At 43.2% G+C, this 19,219-nt stretch overlaps 1 protein-coding gene across 1 annotated transcript in view; it reads right to left on the bottom strand.

Moving 5' to 3' along the window:
* Positions 1 to 7,209, bottom strand: part of PRSS12 (serine protease 12) — a 70,303-nt gene extending 63,094 nt beyond the window's left edge. The window contains 1 exon segment of the mRNA XM_032224744.1: positions 6,796 to 7,209. Within this exon segment, the coding sequence (XP_032080635.1) occupies positions 6,796 to 7,189 (394 nt within the window). The 5' untranslated portion in view covers positions 7,190 to 7,209.
* Positions 7,210 to 19,219: the final 12,010 nt, after the last annotated feature.

Genomic DNA, 19,219 nt, shown 5'->3' with positions numbered 1-19,219 from the left:
TAACAAGAAAATCTAGGTTCTTAATCATAGAAGCTCACTGAGTGATGTTGCTCAGCCCAGCCTACCTCATTGGATTGTGTGGATTGAAAAAAAAAGTAGAAAATATCATGTTCTTTGGCAAATACATACCGTATATACTCGAGTATAAGCCGAGTTTTTCAGCCCACTTTTTGGGCTGAAAAAAGCCGGCTCGGCTTATACTCGAGTCTACAACTGGATCCGGCAGTGCTGTTGCCTGTTGGAGGAGGAGGGGATTCCTTCCTGCGAGACCCCGTCCAGAAAAATGCGGGGAGCGGCAGCGGAGCCCCGGGGCTGCTTCTGCTCCATCCGCTGGACTGTTTCCTTGCCTGCCTGCCCGCCCGCCCGCTCATTCATTCCGTTTCCTAGCCTGCCTGGCCACTTATTCATTTCGTTTCCCTCCCCTGCCTGCCCCCTCGTTCATTCCATTTCCTAGCCTGCCAGGGGAAGGATACTATGAAATCCCCCAAATCCTCCCCACTCCAGGGATAGGATACTATGAAAGCCCCAGGATCTCTTGTCTTGCTGGGCAGTCTGCGCCAGCCATTCCCTCTCCTCTGTTAACTCCCTTCCATTCCACGTCCGAGTCAAAGGACGGCCGGTGGCTGCTGGACCTCCTGATGGGCCAGAGGTCTGTCTGTCTGTCTGGATGTTTGTCTGGATGTGTCTGTGTATGCGCGTGTAGTCCGCTGACTTCCACGCAGGTGAGCCGCTGCAAGCCTCCCAAACGTGACAGGCTCCCAGCTTGGGTGGAAGAGTTTGACGCCCTTCCCGGCTTTGCTCTCCTTCGGGGTTAGAATCGGAACCCGAGGATGCCGGGTTCCAGTCGCCCCTGGCGTCCGAACCGAGAGTTGCCCGGCGAAGTTCCTCGGTGGGAACTCCGGCCGCTGCCCACCCGTGGGGAGAGAGGGAAGAGCCCCGAGCGAGCCGCCTCGGTTTGGCAACCAAACCCATCCAGCCTTTTACCTCCCGTCCCCCCGCCCGCCCGCTCGCAGCCCCCTCCCCGGGCTGGCGCCAACTCCTCCCCGTGCCCGGCCTCCAGCCGAGGCAAGTCGGTGTCTCTTTAAGCTAGAGAGAGGAGGGGAGGGAAGGCAGGGACCAGCCGGCTGACAATGGGCCGGAGCGGCTGAGTTGGAGCAAATTCCGCGGCGGAGGCGGCGTCCCAGCGCCAGCGGCTCCGAGGCGAGTGGCTTGGCCCTTCCGCTGGGCGCTCGGAGATGAAGGCGCGCTGGCGCTGAGTTGAGCGGCGAGCTTGCCGAGCGCGCGGCTCCGGGAAGCCCCCCTTCTCCTCCCTGCTGGAAGCCGAGCGAGCCCCGCCGCCCACGGACTCCCGCGGCCGCCCCAGGGCTCCGGGAGGCAGGACCCGGAGGCAGCCCAGCCCTGCCGCCGCCCCGCGCCCTCCACCCGCTGCGCGAGAGGGGACCCCGCTTTCCCCTTGCCGGATGCGTCCCTGGCGGAGCTGAGCCATGCGGCGGAGGCTCCCGCTCTGGTTTCGGAGCTTGCTGTGCCTCTGGCCGGTCCTGGTGGGACCCGCGGCAGGTAAGAGGCGCCGTCGAGCGCCTCGTACAATGATTTATGTATGAGGTTTAAGTGACTGAGACACACTCCTGGCTACGCAGCAATGTTATTTCTGACTTAGTATACTATGAAATCCCCCAAATCCTCCCCACTCCAGGGGAAGGATACTATGAAATCCCCCAAATCCTCCCCACTCCAGGGGAAGGATACTATGAAATCTACATTTCCTCCCCACTCCAGGGGAAGGATACTATGAAATCCCCCAAATCCTCCCCACTCCAGGGGAAGGATACTATGAAATCTACATTTCCTCCCCACTCCAGGGGAAGGATACTATGAAATCCCCCAAATCCTCCCCACTCCAGGGGAAGGATACTATGAAATCTACATTTCCTCCCCACTCCAGGGGAAGGATACTATGAAATCCCCCAAATCCTCCCCACTCCAGGGGAAGGATACTATGAAATCCACATTCCCTCCCCACTACAGGGGTAGGATACTATGAAATCCCCCAAATCCTCCCCACTCCAGGGGTAGGATACTATGAAATCCACATTTCCTCCCCACTACAGGGGTAGGATACTATGAAATCCCCCAAATCCTCCCCACTCCAGGGATAGGATACTATGAAATCCCCCAAATCCTCCCCACTCCAGGGGTAGGATACTATGAAATCCACATTTCCTCCCCACTACAGGGGTAGGATACTATGAAATCCCCCAAATCCTCCCCACTCCAGGGGAAGGATACTATGAAATCCCCCAAATCCTCCCCACTCCAGGGGAAGGATACTATGAAATCTACATTTCCTCCCCACTCCAGGGGAAGGATACTATGAAATCCCCCAAATCCTCCCCACTCCAGGGATAGGATACTATGAAATCTACATTCCCTCCCCACTACAGGGGTAGGATACTATGAAATCCCCCAAATCCTCCCCACTCCAGGGGTAGGATACTATGAAATCCACATTTCCTCCCCACTCCAGGGGAAGGATACTATGAAATCCCCCAAATCCTCCCCACTCCAGGGGTAGGATACTATGAAATCTACATTCCCTCCCCACTACAGGGGTAGGATACTATGAAATCCCCCAAATCCTCCCCACTCCAGGGGAAGGATACTATGAAATCCACATTTCCTCCCCACTACAGGGGTAGGATACTATGAAATCCCCCAAGTCCTCCCCACTCCAGGGGTAGGATACTATGAAATCCACATTCCCTCCCCACTACAGGGGTAGGATACTATGAAATCCCCCAAATCCTCCCCACTCCAGGGGAAGGATACTATGAAATCCACATTTCCTCCCCACTCCAGGGGAAGGATACTATGAAATCCCCCAAATCCTCCCCACTCCAGGGATAGGATACTATGAAAGCCACATTCCCTCCCCACTCCAGGGGTAGGATACTGCAAAATCCCCAATTCCTCCCCACTCCAGGGGAAGGATACTATGAAATCCCCAATTCCTCCCCACTCCAGGGGAGGAAATAAATATTCAAAAACATTATTGGTATCTATTTTTATTTTTGAAATTTACCGGTAGCTGCTGCATTTCCCATCCTAGGCTTATACTCGAGTCAATAACTTTTCCAGGTTTTTGTGGTAAAATTAGGTGCCTCGGCTTATATTCGGGTCGGCCTATACTCGAGTATATACGGTAGCCTAGAAATAAATGCCACATGGAAGGAAATATTTGAACATTGTTATTATTGTTACTTACATGATACGTAGCTATGAATGACAATATAGTTTTAAATAATTGAAGTTACCAATTTTAAAATGAAACTGCAAAGCTATATCCCACATTTCTACTGCTATGTTGCCACTTACAGCATTATGTTCCTTCTGCAATCACTGATTATAGAATACATGTCAACTCTATGAATATGTGAACACATATTCCTTAATTATATTATGCATTATAAGCCAATAAAATATACTACAATATAAATGCATGCTCATCAAGTAGCAGTTATGTTTGGGGAAAAAATACTTTGATAGTGCTGATGCAAAGGAAGCCCAGTGAAAGGCGGACAAGAATTTTACTTATCTGGTTAATATTCACACAATATGGGGGGGAAACATGAAAAACAAAATGATGAGGAACAAAATGGATGGGAGGGGACTGAAGTAGCTTAAAGAAAGAAATGACTTCTACTTCAGTTTTGTTTCAGCAGAATATTGGAATAAGGAGTTGTGTTTGTGGAAAGAAATTGCTACATAAGTTGCTTCAAGTAACCATGTTTCTATATATCTGATTTGCATGTGTCTTTCTTTGGACTTCACCCAAACTGAAACTTGAAGTGATTAAGAGGCAATTTGTGTAGTATATATATTCAGCCTTGCAATAAGAGCTCCTTTGGATCAACCCCAAATAGAAGCATCTGATGCCTTCTGTTACCTTTTGGAGAAGCTCTTATTACACTTTCCACTGAAAGCTGGAAGGGGAATTCAGACTAACGTAAATGAGATTTATTCTGTTAACACTTAAGTGCCAAGTGTTCTGGATGAGGCAATATGAGATACTTATGTATAGGAAAGAGAAGATGTACAACAAGAAATTTGCAGCCAGTTCTGATATTTTCTAAGTATGATGAAACCACTGGTGTTTATTTATGACACAGCTATTGATTCCCTCCAGAATGAAAACATCAGAATTACTACACATTCATGTCTTCTAAAACATGGAAATCTCCAAGCATTATACATTTCAATTATACCCTTATTTTAAATGGCATCTTCATAGTGTTCACATATAATTTTGTTGATCAATCAGATTTATTTGAAATCACAACACATAAACAGATTCAACCATAATTTCAAGTGAGAAACTGAGCATCTTTTCCAAGGTAAAATAATAATGGCAAGATATAAATCCAGAAAACTAGAAAATCCCAAAAGCTTGACATTTAGACAAACTAACCCTCAATAGACACATAGTGATAAACCACATTTACGTACCATTCAAAGGGGGGGGAGCCAAAAGAAAACAACACATCCTTTCCAGTAGTCAACACCCAGAAAAGTAGGGATTAACATCAGATGAATGACCAGAAAACAATACCCTAGTCAAGGAACTACCAAGGAGAAAACCACATCCCTACCAAAACTGGTAAGGCAAGCTACTATGTATAAACAGAGAGTAAACTCCATGCTAATTAGCACTAATAATGTTACCCAATTGGATAGATCTGCAAGCAAACAAGGAGCTCAGAAAGCACCAAGGACTGTTTAACACTGAGCTACATATATTCTCTTTTATTGGAAATGTGTTTGTAAAATATCAGAGATAAGTGATATGAGACCAATAACCTTAGCATTTACTTATGATGTACAAGGGACTTACAGGTTTACATCAAAATGCATATGGAGACACACTTTTCTTCAACCTTGTAAAGAATGAAATGACCATGTTTATTAAAAATAATTGAGACGGCACTGAACACAATTCAGCTGACAAAATGTACAACTAGTCTATTTGTGTTGAACTCTAAATACTTAAAGAACTGGCTTTACATGGCAACAGATCACCAGCTGACCATAATAACTAAAATCAAATCACTGTTGTCCCTCCTGCTCACTCATCCTCCCTCTGGTATCTTATTGTACCAGAAGTAATAAATAAACAAGCCTCAACAAGCAATAATTTCAGGGTATGTTGATGCTGTTGCAAGACCAAATGAAACCAGATGCTGCCAAGAAGATAGGGGAGCAAGTAAATAGTCACTTATATCTTTCAGACATTTCGTGATGCATAGAATCTCATATAAAAGTCTCAATCTGGAATGGGCTTTTAAATCAACAAAGTGCTGATTAGGACCTAGGAGGCAAATCTATAGTGTGGCAAAAGACACAACTAGACCTCTTGATCTTGAGCAGAAAGGATCTAACAAACCTGCTGGCCAAAGGAAGAAAGATTTTGGGGTTCTCCAAAATTATTTTTACCCCATTCAGGCTTTGTAGTTTAAAAAAATATGGTTGTGTCTATGTGGAATGGCTAATGTTCAACCCATCTTCAAGCTGTGAAATTTTAAACATAACTACATTGCATCACATAATCTTTGGAAGAATTGGATTCAAACATGATATATACTCTTGACTTAGGTAATTAAATACTTTAAAAAAAATCTGTCCCCCCAATCTAGTGATTGAATGTAACTGAACCAACTGGGAAGAGGGGTGTTGGTCACACTACCAGTGTGTATCTTCTTCCACTATGCTGGAACCAAACAATTCTCTACACCAAATTTAAACCCAAATTCACAAATGTGGCAGACATGCAAGTGGCATTGAACTATAAAATAGTGAACCACTGACATATGAAACAGACAAAAATGTTACTCATACTTTACCAAATACATGATAGTAGAATGTATCACAAGCAAACACTGCCTGCAATAGTCAAGTATTGTAAATCAGAGGCCAATTCTACAGATACTGATAAAGCAAGTTCCAGATATCTCTCACTAATCTGGCTGAGAAAACTGTGGGTTATAGTTAAACATTATTAGGCAGATCATAGTTTCTCCATCCCTGATGTACATAATTCATCAGCACAAAGGACACTTCAGAGTTTATGAGCAGAGCTTTGTATCTTTATATTTGCTCATTAGCCAACATACACACGACAGCCAGCGAGATTAAACAGAATCACATTCAAACACATACTGGAAATAAGCAAGCAAAAGAAAAAATTACAATGAAGGAATTACTGTCTTACCTTTCCTTGCAGTTTATTCTAACGCAAGTGTTTAGCAATGCGGACATAGGCAACTATTAAGAGGGCAAGCAAGCATAATTCTGCTCTTGATAAAACTCATAATCCTGCAACATTTTACAGATGAAAAGGAGGACATTCTTATGGACTATTGCAGCAAACTTTTGTTTTCATCTCACTGATCAGACTGGGGCTTTAAAACAGTCACGCACACTAAAGGCTGTCCTCATTTAACGGGTAAGTTTGCGTCTGCTTGAGTTCTCTTGCTTCATTTATTTCTAACTTTATTTTGTTTTATAAAGTCTGCAGAATTAATTGCAAGCGTTAACTTAAGACGCGCTAACCCGATAGGCATGGATGACGCCGCACGGTTTCGAATAAAATACTTTTGATAAAATACATCAGGGACAAAGTAGTGGGGGTGGGGGGAGCGTGTGAAATATTGCTTCGCCTGAGCGTCCCTTCGGCGCCCGGATATGTGTGGCCAAGGGCGATCCCGGCAAGAAATGACAGCAGGCGCGGAGATCCCGCCTCACCTTGTCTGCAGTCACAATAGCCCCAGTCCACCCTGCCGCCGTTGTTTCGGTAGAAGCACCAGGGCCTGTTCCTGCCGTCCGGGTTTCTGCAAAAATTGCGCTGCCCGCGCAGCCCTTTGCCCTGCGGCGTCCGGTCCAGGAAGGTGGGCACCTCCGCCCACGGCAAACATCCCGTGCCCAACTCCGTCACATTGACGAAGCGTCCGCCGTTTCTCGGGCAGGCGCCCCCGCCGGCCGGCTGGTGGGGGTGGAACGGCGGGGAGCGCGGCGGCGGCGCCGAGCCCGGACCCCGAGAGGACGGAGAAGCGAAGCGGCTGGCCGCGGAGCTGCCGGCTTCGGGAAGCGGCCCGAGAAATAGAAGCGCCGCGGCCAGAAAGAGACGGGCGAAAGTCATGCTGCCAGCCGCGCGCGGTTTGCTCCATCGCCCCTCAGCTGCGGAGCCCGACCGGGAAGGCGGAGGGCGGAGCCGCGCGCGGCGCCCGCCAAACTTTTCCCACCTCCCGCCGGGTGGACGCGCAGCTCCTCGCCCCCGCCTTCGCTCCCCCCCCCCTCGCTCGCGGCCCTCTTTTGACACCCGTCTTTTTCGCTGCAGCCGAAAAAGAGGTGGCGCTTCACTTTCAGCGCATGGGGCTCTCCATCCCTAAGGCGTCTGCGCTTGAGGGGCGTTGGCAGCACTCCCACCACCACCCAGGCTTGTGCGCCGGGGAAGATGACCACCCCCCCCCGCTCAACTCGCCGGGGGGGTACTTTTTATTCAGATTTTCCGGATTGCTTTAGGATTAGATTGAGTGAACTGTGGGCGAGCCCTATTCGCCTTACATTTGTTGCCTTTCTCCCCCGCTCTTTCCGTTCCCTTTCGCAGCCCAGTTGAGAAGGAGGTTTTCGCAGCTGCCCACGACCGGTAGAAACTTAGCCGGCACAGTTCTGTTTCTCTGTAACCGCTGCTTTGCGCTCAGAAGAATAAGGGGGGAGGGGAAACACCTCATATTTGCCCGTACCAGGGAGGCTGGCGTCCTACCCTCTGTTAGCCCAGCCACCCTTTCTCTTAAAATCATTACGCGGTTTGGGAAATGCGATTGGGATAATTTGTCTGTGGAGATTCTCAGCCCTCCAGATCATGGTTGTCCCAGAGGTGCTTTTTTTTTCAAGTGGCAAGTGGACTTTCTGGTTTTTTCTTTGAAGACATTTCGCTTCTCATTCGCACAAGAAGCTGAAGAAGCGGAACGTCTTCAAAGAAAAACCCGAAAGTTCACTTGCCTCTTCAAAAAGCACTTTTGGGACACTGGGAAGCTGGGTTAGGTACGAAGCTACCTAAGAGAGGAAGCAAATGCATTGCACACACGCTCAGTGACTAGGCGTCGTGAACCCGGCAGCGGAGCAGAAATGAGGTCCTTCTGAGGACTCTTCGGGGCCCCGCTGAAGCCGAGGGTGAAAGGCAACAAACACAGAACCCGAGGGGAGAATCTGCGTGGCCTCCGGGGATACCAGCTGGCGCCACACGAACTTGGAATTGGAGCGCCAGCGCGCCGCGAACCGGCAAAAGCGGCGCGTGTTTCAGTTCCTTAGAAGCTGCATTTTTGGCACACGACAGGCAGGATTCATTCTCTGATGCAGCGAGAGCTTTTCGCGGCAACCGATCTAGGAGCGTTGCGAGTTTTTGCCAGCGGGGCGCTCCCCGCTTGTGCCAAAGGTGTTTTTTTTTTTTTTCAAGAACTAGCCCGACTTTCTGGGTTTTCTTTGAAGACGTTTCCCTTCTCATCCAAGAAGCTGCTTCGGCTCTGGCTGGTTGTTGTGGTATGGAAGGATTTATATTCCTTGGAGAAAGCTAGTCATTTGCATCAGTGGTGGGATTCAAATTTTTTTACTACCGTTCTGTGGGCGTGGCTTGGTAGGCGTGGTGGGCATGGCGTGGGAAGGATACTGCAAAATCCCCCTTCCCTCCCAAGCAGCTGGGACTGGGGAGGCAGAGAATGGATGAGATGGGGCCAGTCAGAGGTGGTATTTACCGGTTTTCCAGAACTGTGCAGAACCTGCTAAACACTATCTCTAATTTGCATTCGTTTTAGAGAGGCGTTGAGGCCACTTGGGGGTTTGTCTGTGTCCTCAGGGTCACCTGAGTAGTGCAAATGGGTGTTGATTCCTTCTTGGAACTGTTGAAAGGACTGTGTTGTAGACTTGAGATAGGTGATATATCCCTCCTCCCTCTGTTGAGAGTGGGTTGTTCAATTTTGACATAGATGTCCTCTTTGACCTCCCTCCTTTCAAACCAGCTGCCCTCTCTGTCCCAAATGTGGACCTTTCTGTCTTCAAAAAAGTGGCCTGCATCTTTTAAATGCAGATGGACTGGTTGAATCTTGTCCTGATGGGCTTGTTCTCCTATGTTGTGCTATGCATTTATGAAGTGGTTGTGCTTGTCGCTTACACTTCAACAAGTGTAAGTTGACGGCCATTCATAAGAAACTCTGCTGAACCAGGATTTTGAATGAAGACCTGTTCTGCTTTTCTGTGTCTTTCTGTGATTACATTCAAAGATCTTGAACCCCCAAAGCCAGTCAGGGAAAGATGTTGGAGGCAACTTCTGGTGAATTGGGTTTAGAGTGCCCTGGGAACTCAGAACAAAGTTGATTCAATAAAATATGGGTACTGATGAAGTTGGGGAAGTTCATCCATCCAGTATCCAGGAACTAGAAATAGACAACTTGACCTAAGAGGAGTTAAGTGGCAAAGCTATTGCAATTAATGGAATAGTGCCATCTTTCCTCCAAGGCTGAATCAGCAGAAAACAACTGGCCTGACATGTGCTGTCTGCACAGAACTTTGATCCTGCATCTGTTCATTCACATGACTTTCCTCCAGGGTAATGGGCAGCATACCTAATAGAATCATAAGTTGGGTATGTGAGAGGAAAGGCTACATTGTGAGGACACAGCAGAAAAATGTTGCCTGGGCATGTTTGTACTGTGTGTAAGTTGAAGTGGGGAAATTCCAAAAAGTTTCATAGCTTTTGCTTTATTCGTGGCTACTTTCACTGGACCAGCAATTACAAAAATTTTAAATATTCATAGACAAGCTTTTATTTTTTTCTCCATAGAGACAGTCCTCATTTAGCAACTGCCTCTTTAGTAACTAATCAGTTATGACAGAGATTAAACATAACTTTAATCACAGTTATGACCTTCATCAGTCCATAGGTCTAAAGTAAGATTATAAGCACAATCATGATTTCACTTAGCAACCTCTTTGCTTAACAACCAAGTTGCCATCCCAATTGTGGTCACTAAACAAAGATTACCCGTACTTTCAAACATATTTTCTAACTGTGGTAAAGTGGTTATTGCTACTGTCTGCTTCCATACTCTTGACAGACATTGCAGTAGAAAATGCTGCCCCAGTAATTGTTCCTTGTTGTTTCTTCTGTGTCTTTCCTTACATGCTGCTGCAAACTTACCCTTGCTCCTTGATCATATATGGTAGTCCCTAATGGCATACCAAGAGCTGATGCATTAGAAATCTCAGATCTTCCTGTTTTAACCCTGCAGGCACAGTAAATCACCATGATGTTAAATCACTTATGTCCTGAGGAATCTAGTTGACTTTTTGAGGACTGTTATCTTTAATTCAGATTGTTTCACATACATATTCATGAATTATCAATATTTACCTTTTATTTTCACTGTATAAAATATTAATATAAGGTCCAGCGGCATCCAGGTCATGTCAGCAGTCTTCCAAATATTTGTTTATGTGCTTGTTCACCTTTAAAATTAGTGTTTACTCCAGGCAACTACCAGGACAAGTCCTTGCAGTTTTCTTGGCAATATTTTTCAGAAGTGCCAATGTCTCCTTCCTAGACTGAGAGACAGAGAGTGATTGGCCAAGTGTTTCAAGCTGACTTTGTGCTTAAGGTATAACTAGAATTCAGTCTCCCGGGTTCCAGCCTGGTCCCTTAGTTACTGTATCATATTTTCAGAATAAGATCCTACCAAAAATCTCAAGAATTTATACTCCAAAATATTTAAAATGTGCAACAATTCCAGATTTCTATATGAACATGAAACTGTCTTAACAAAATCAGATGTGCCAAAAAATGAAAGTGAATCCAGTATATCAGTTTTTAGTCCACAATATGGTCAGTTCACAAAATCAGGAATAATTTTACAATTAAAAAAATACCCTCTGAAGATGCTGTAGGTACTCCAAAGATAAGAATGGATTCTAAGAATGAGGAGTTCTATAGATGGAACCATCTGAATTTCTTTTAAGGATTTGCAATAGTTCAAATATTCAAGTATTGGCATGTCACAGGTACATTTCCCTAGGTCAGTAGAGATTGCAATCATTAAGGGTTGAAGAACATCTACCTGTAAGCAACCTCTATTCCTTTCCCTTCCTTTCTTCTCTTCAAGGAGAAAAGCCATACCCCACCAAAAATAGCAGGACACTTTACTATATACGTACATATAAATAGGCAGCAAATGACGCACACACCCTGATGTTATTTACAGCAGTTATATACTGAAATCTGCAAGCAAATAACCAAGCTCACAGAACACCAATAACTCTATATGCTTTCACCCACATGCTAACATTCATTTACACAAAATTATAACTGATCTATAAAGATAATTATGAACCAAAAATACTACAGACACGAGGAAAAATTGCAATCTATACTAAATATGTACATTGAATTTATAATGAGAAAAGCTTTTTCTGAGTATGTTTTTGCAGATACATGTAGGTAAAACATTTTCCTCTTGTGCATGGTGAGCATATTTGTTTTCAAATACTTAAAATGAAACAACCATGCTGACCACATTTGGAATATTGCATCCAGTGCTCATCACTATGATATAAAAAGATGTTGAGAGTCTAGAAAAAATACAGAGAAGAGCAACAAAGATGATTAGGAAACTGGAGGTTAAAATATATGAAGAACGGTTGCAGGAACTGGGTATGTCTAGTTTAATGAAAAGAAGGACTAGGGGAGGAGACATGATAGTGTCCCGATATCTGAAAGACTGCCACAAGAAAAGGGGATCAACCTATTCTTCAAAGCATCTGAAAGTAGAACAAGAAGTAATGGATGAAAACTAATCAAATTCTATTTATTATTAAATTGGTTAACCATTTGGACAAACCCAACCATTTGGGTTTGGACTAGAAGACCTTCAAGGACCCTTCCAACTCTGTTATAAAGAACCAACCTAGCATTTGGAGAAATCTCCTCACTTTTAGAATAATTAATTAGTGGAATGATTTGCTTCCAAAAGTCATGCTCCAACACTGGTGGGTTTTAAAGAAGAAATTGGTTAACCATTTGTCCAATCTTGAACAGGGGTTTGGACTAGAAGACCTTCAAGGACCCTTCCAACTCTGTTATTCTGTTAAATAATTGTGTAATTGTGTGTATGTTACTGTATGGATTAGATGGGAAGAAAGTTCACTATTAAAAACTAGCATTGCCAAATGCCACAGAACATTTTAAATATTCAGAGGGTTAAAAAACTGAAAAATGAACTATCACTGTTGTAAGTTTAAGACATGATGATTGTTCCATTTTTCTTATTTTTCCAGTTATCTCTCTTTTTGTGTTTTAAATTGCTGACTCCTAACATAGGCCATATAGTTCTGAGTAAAGCCAGTGTCAGTGAACACAATGTACTTCTTACAGTTCTTCTTTTTAAATTGAGACTGTAATCTTCATTTATTTCAAACAATTCTGTTTTTCATTTAGCGTTGATTCCGTGTTCCTTTGAAAGAAGCTTCAAAGGTCAGTTGACATAAATGGAACCTCTTCAGCATTTGCAAGCTATCATCATCCATAAAATTTTTTTTGTAAAAATGTTCACAACTTGCAAGCAACTTTTATGGAGATCTTTTAAGTTGTTCATGTTCATTCAGATACACTTTCAAAACTCTCCAGTCCATCTCCTTTTATTTTTTAATAGAAAGAACCGACTGTAATAGGTCATCACCATCTTCTGGTCTGAATGGAGCATTGCAGTTCCTCCCCCTTCCCCATTGTTCTTAGTGGTTTTAGTATTTTTTTTCTTTTGAGAAATAAAATTTGATATTGGTAATTACTAAATGAGATTGGTCTATATACCAAGAAAAGTTTGAAGCTATACTACCTTAATTTTCATTTTCTAATTTTTTATGCATTTATCTACCAGACGGGAAGTTCAAATTGTGGGAGCTCTCTGTCTCTTACAGACAGGAATTAGAAAAAGGTGACAGATGAAACATTTCCTGTAACAGATGGTAGTAAACAGGGAAGGTTAGACATAAAACCAAAAATCTCTGGGAGAAGAGATACAGCCTTTCTTATTAGACGTGCCATAAAACAAATTTCCATCCTGATAAATGCCAGAATTTTTTTTAATTGTAATTTTATTAAGCTTTACAATCAAAACAATAAAACTAATGCAAATTTAAAAAGTAACAGTATAAAAAATAGAAAAGAAAGAAAACAAGCAACATAGTAAAAAAAATATAGAAAATGACTTTCCCCTTCATCACAAATATAAACAATTTTAGTAACATATTATCGTCTCTTAAAATAAGTGATCTTCCCATATCTTTTACCTATAAACAAATAGATAAGAATTGTCTATAAGAATAAATTTGAAACTTCATTGTTCAGTCTTGATTAGCAAAAGACTATTAAGGGTTACCAGAGACAACATATCTAATTTAATCTTAATCAAATAAACCAACTTCATATTTTTTTTTACTATTAAACATTTTTACCTTTAATCCCTTCAAATAATGTCCTAGAAGTTAATTCTTCATTTTTTCTTTGTCTTTCTTACACACCTTTCTTCAAAAGATTAAGAAATCTCTTTTATAAATCCAATATAGGAAAGTTAGATCATTTTTTAAATTATTCCTTTAATAATTAAAACATTAGCTGGTTTCATTTGTATAACTAGTATAGCATCTTTTTTCCATTTCATTCTGATAGCCCCATGATGGTGAACCTATGGCACGCATGAGCACGGCATTGCCAGCTGCACTTCCGGTTTCCATCGCGCACATGTGTGAACACCAGCTGGCCAGTGTGCATCAGAGATGGTATTCAGCAGGTTCTGACCAGTTCTGGAGAACCGGTAGCAGAAATTTTGAGTAGTTTGGTGAACCGATAAATACCACCTCTGACTGGCCCCAACCCATCTATTCTCTGCCTCCCGAGTTCCTGATCGAGAGGAAATGGGGATTTTTCAGTAACCTTCCCCTGGAGTGTGGAGGGAATGGAGATTTTACAGTTTCCTTCTCCTGTCACGCCCACCAAGCCACGTCCACAGAACCGGTAGTAAAACTTTTTGAATCCCATCACTGGCGTGCATGCGTGTGACATAACCCGGAAGAGAGTGGCTGGCTGGCTGGCACGCATGCACATGATGGAACCTGGAAGTGCAGCATGCACACCGGCCAGCTGCTCTCTTCTGGGTTTTGGTGCTCTGACACATGCATGCTAACTTACATGCACACCAGGGATGGGTTCCTCCCGGTTTGCCCCGGTTCGCACGTATCGGTTGGTCGGTGAACCCAGAAGTAATTAACTTCTGGGAACGCCGGTACCGGTCCTGGCCCCTGTCGCTGCAAAGCACCCTTTTGCCGGCGCGTCACAGTTCACTCGCTCGCTCCCCCGCCCATCTGCAGCTTGCTCGCTCCCCCGCCTGTCCGCACTAAGCCCAGCCTGCGGCTCACTGATTGGTTGGAGTCCAGCCAATCAGTGAGCAGGCTGGAGGTGAAGAGAAGTTTTTTCGTGCTTGACCTCCATTTGAAAATTCCCTTCAGCCTTTGCCTTCCAGGAGCTTGCTGCTTCCCCCTCAGGTAAGCAACTAAGCCCCAGCAGCAGGACTCGGGAGGCTTCGGGTGGGTGGCGGCAGCCCAGCTTTCGCGAGGGAAGGCCTTCCCTCGCAAAAGCCACAGGCTGGTGCACGCCATGCAGCCAAAGCCAGGTGGGGGGCGGTAGAGGCGGTGGGGGCGGTAGCGGCTGAAGGCGGGGGGGGCGGCATAGCTTTCGCAAGGGAAGGCCTCCAGGCCTTCCCTCACGAAAGCCGCGGGCTCACGTACACTATGCGGCCGAAGGCGGGTGGGGGGCGGCAGCCTAGCTTTCACAAGGGAAGGCCTCCAGGCCTTCCCTCGTGAAAGCCGCAGGCTCGCGTACGCTATGTGGCCGAAGGCAGGTGGGGGTGTGGTGGCCTAGCTTTTGCAAGAGAAGGCCTCCAGGCCTTTCCTCGCGAAAGCCTCGGGCTCACGTATGCTATGCGGCCGAAGGCGGGGGGGCGGCCTACCTTTCCCAAGGGAAGGCCTTCAGTCCTTTCCCTCGTGAACGCCGTGGACTTCACGAATGCCGCAAAGCCCCCCGCCCACCCTCTCCAGCCTCGCCTGGCTGGCTAAGCCTGCCAGGAGACCTGCTTAGTGTCCCTAGCCTTTTCTTTTTCTTTTTTTTTGTAATTTTTTTTTATTTTCAAAACAAACATACAAATCCTCCTTCTTTACATACTGTAGAAAGTGTGTCAGTTGGTTACAAAAGGCTTTTGTGCATCTCTTCCACCGTCATCAAATACAATTCATATTAATTCAAATATCTTAACTCAAATATTTATTATATTACCATTATCATGCCTCCACTTTTATTTGACTATAGTTATTTAAATGTCCTTCAGCCTACCAAGATCTAATACATAACCACATGCTGGCATTTCATTTACTTATTTATAAAATCCTCCATTAACATTAAATCCTCATGCCCTGTTTTAGCTAAACATCCATAATATTTAATACCAAAATTTTCTAATCCTCCATGTATATAATTTATTATCATTATCCTTTCTTTATTTAACTATATCCTATATCATAACATTTCCCCCTATTAGTTAAAACTTAACTGTGTCTAATTTTGTTTTTTATTATTGTTATTAATAATCTTTACATATAGTCCAAAAATATTTCTAACCTTCCCTTCTCATATCCAATTATTACTTATCATAACAACTCAACATTATATACATTACTATCATTATCAATTTTTATTTAACTATATCTATTATCACTGGATTTAACTAAATTTAGCTAATTTTGAATTATACTCTTCCATCTATCAACCTGTATCTCTCCAATAGCAAAACAATCTTATATCTACTGCCATTTGTGGATCAAATTCTCCAAACATCTTTTTAAACAAGTCTGTATGGAGTCCTCTTTGCACCTTCTTGTTTGTAGTATCTCTCATATAATGTTGACGCCCTCCTTCTGTTTCCTTTGTCAGCTTATCTTTAATTCTCAGCAGTGTTTATAAAATATATTTACTACAAGAAATGTTATTCCTTTTTGCAAATGTTTTCTTTGTGATGTAATATGTTGCTTTTAAGTGTTCAGACCAGGTTTATGTGTCTCAAAGTGGCTGCTTTTCTATGGGCAGGCTATGTTTCTTGCAAGGCAGCTTTGCCAGATTTAGTGTGTTTCACCCTCATTGTTTAGGTAATTCTGAGGTGGTTGATGGTTCTGTGAGCGCCTGTCCTTTATAATTTTCCACATTGCCTTGATGGTTTTTATTCCAGTGTCTTTGTCTTTCCTGTGCTTAGGCTTAGGGAAAAAAAAAACTGGTTTCATTGGCAGTCTTTTGGGAGGGCGGATTCTTATTTTTTGGTGTTTTCCTGGCACTGTCATAGTTTGTGTGTGTGTGTGTGTGTGTGTGTGTATGTAATGTCCCACAGTTATCTACGCATTAATAATGATCTAGTAATATTAATAATATCTAGTAATTAGTAATATCTAGTAATAACATCATCTTGGCCACGCCCACCAGGCCACATGGGTGGCAGCCTGGCAGACCACTCCCATCTGGTCACATGGGTGGCAAGCCACTCCCATCCGGTCACATGGGTGGCAAGCCACTCCCACAAAGGAGGCCACGCCTACAGAATAGGTTCAAACAATTTTTGAAACCCACCCCTGATGCACACACACACATGCTACTGTTTTGGCACTCCATGCCAAAAAGGTTAGCCACCACTTTTATTAGCCTGTCATTTTAAAATCTACTTTCAGATCAGTCTCAGTACTGTCCAATAGAGCAGAATTGTTCTTCTTCCATAATAAACTCAGTCTGTCTATAATACCAGACATCCTTAAAATTATCTTTTGAGTCCATTGTTCACAAACATTCTTCAATATGTCCAATGTTAAAATATTTGTCTCCATTATGTATTAATAAATGAAATTTAAGTGTTCTCCTCTAATTGTAAATTTTATATTCTTCTGGTTTCCTCAATGTTAAATCTTCAAAAAGTCCCATTCCATCACTTTTTTTTAATGAAACACAAGGAGCGACCGTCTGGAACACTTCTGGTCAATTTTATGTCCTCTCCATATCTGCAGAGGTATCACAAAGAACCTGCCCATTCACTGACTCCTCACTCCACTTTTAGCAGAACTGTCTTCAATTCATCAGTTCATAAATTTTTCACAAATAAATAGGAGACCTGTATGCTATTTATTTAGCAATTTAGCAATAATCATGGGAGAGATACATGATATAATTAATCTACCACCATCTAAATCAGAGGTGTTGAACTCATGTTGTCACGGTGCATCACGTAACATATCAGGACTCCCCCCCCCTTTGCTAAACTGGGCATGGGTGTGGCCAGTGCGTGATGTATCTGGTCTGTGGGTCTGGAGCTTGACAGCCCTGATCTAAATCCCCTGATATTATATAAAGTCCTGAAGTGCTTAGAGAATCTATCACATCTAATATGAAACAACTCATAGTCTTTTTGCTTTGGGTATAGAATGTTTTAGTAGTTTCCATTGTGTGTCTGAACTTTTCTTTAATGCATTTACTCTGAAGTAAATCCTACCCACCAGTGTTTTTAAGTTTAGCCCTTTAAGTGAGAGGGGGGCATGGATTTTTTTAAAAATATTTTGACAAGCAACACACATTCACAGATTTTGTTTTGGTACTTCCACTGAATCCAGCTAATTCAGCTATTTTCAAGGGAATAGGAAAAATCTTTTTCTTCCTAAAGTAAAATTTTGTCTCTTTAACACTCAATTATTTAGTGTAAAGGAATAAAAGAAATGTTAATTTTGGAAGCCTTCTGAATCCCTTTCTACCATTCTCCGTGGTGAATTGCTTTTTCTTTCTTCCCAGCAACACTATACGTATGGGTCAAGCTGCTATGAAAGTTACTGAAAGAGACCAGATCTTATGTTTGCTGTCCCCAACCAGAGGGTATATAGTAACTTCAAAGTTACAATTACAATTGTGCAATCCTAAACATGTTTATACTGTGTAGGAAGTTATCACCCAGCCCTCTCCCAGAAAAATGAAATATCCTAGGAAATATTGAAAAGGCAGAATATTTCTCTGGATGTGAAAAGAAAGAAACATGTTTTAAAAGACAGAATAGTTGCCTGCAGTTTCCTGCCTCCTCCCTTTTTGTCAATGGGCCATTAAGAAGGCCAAGCCAGTCCCTTTACATAATAAAAGAGTTCTCCCCTTCAGCTCCAGAGTGATGGGATTAAGGCATGATAATATTGGCCCTTTACCCAACTCGCCACATGGCATCTGAGAACTCAGCCAAACCTGGATTCAAAACGCAGCCTAGAGAGTTGCCTGTGCATGGGCCCATGGAAGTCTGACAACCAATCAGAATACAAGCTCAAGATCAAAGGCCAGAGAGGGCATAAAACCAGGGACTTAGCTTCTCTTCCTCCCTTGCTTCCCCTTCCCTTCTTTTCTCCACCAACATTGAAGCATGTGATGACCTTTTCTGTTCAGGGCTCAAGCCACGTGGTCCTGTCCACCAATAAACCATCTTTCCAAGCAGCCTCTATGTCTCCAGTGTCTTTTTCCCCACTTGGAGCTGAACCCAGAAGGACATTTCTTCCAACAACTGCTTCAAATATTAAGATAACTTAGGAATGGGATCTTATCCTGCAACCCTAGATATTTATCAGAAAATATGTTCCAGGAAATATGATGGAACTTTCTCCTAATATACAAGACATTAATGACAATACTACAGTATGTATGTTTGCTGTCAAACAATTTTGAACTTTATATGCTCTATTCTTAGAAGTAAAATTAAATCTGGTTAGTTTTAAGAAAAGAAAATTAAAATATGTTCATGTCTATTTATGGCTAGGGGGTTTAATGTTTATCTGGGCCAAAAATAATTCAGTGCAGATTTGTTAGGAGAAATGTCTTGAGTTCACATTTTCTATTGTTGTGAACAATAGTCCTAACACAGAAGACTTCCACATAAAATCTCTTGTCCATTGGTTTATTAAAAAAATCTAAAATGAAGTTATCCAAATTACTGCAATTGTGTTTCTACCTTATTAATTACAGCAAAAGAACACAAGAGATGCAGTTTGAGATGAACATTCGCTACATGGCGCTTCA

This window comes from Thamnophis elegans, chromosome 9 (genome assembly GCF_009769535.1).
Source record: "Thamnophis elegans isolate rThaEle1 chromosome 9, rThaEle1.pri, whole genome shotgun sequence".
In the NCBI taxonomy this organism is placed as follows: Eukaryota; Metazoa; Chordata; class Lepidosauria; order Squamata; family Colubridae; genus Thamnophis; species Thamnophis elegans.
The sequence above is the reverse complement of the archived record's forward strand: the minus strand, read 5'-3'. Positions and strand labels throughout refer to the sequence as shown.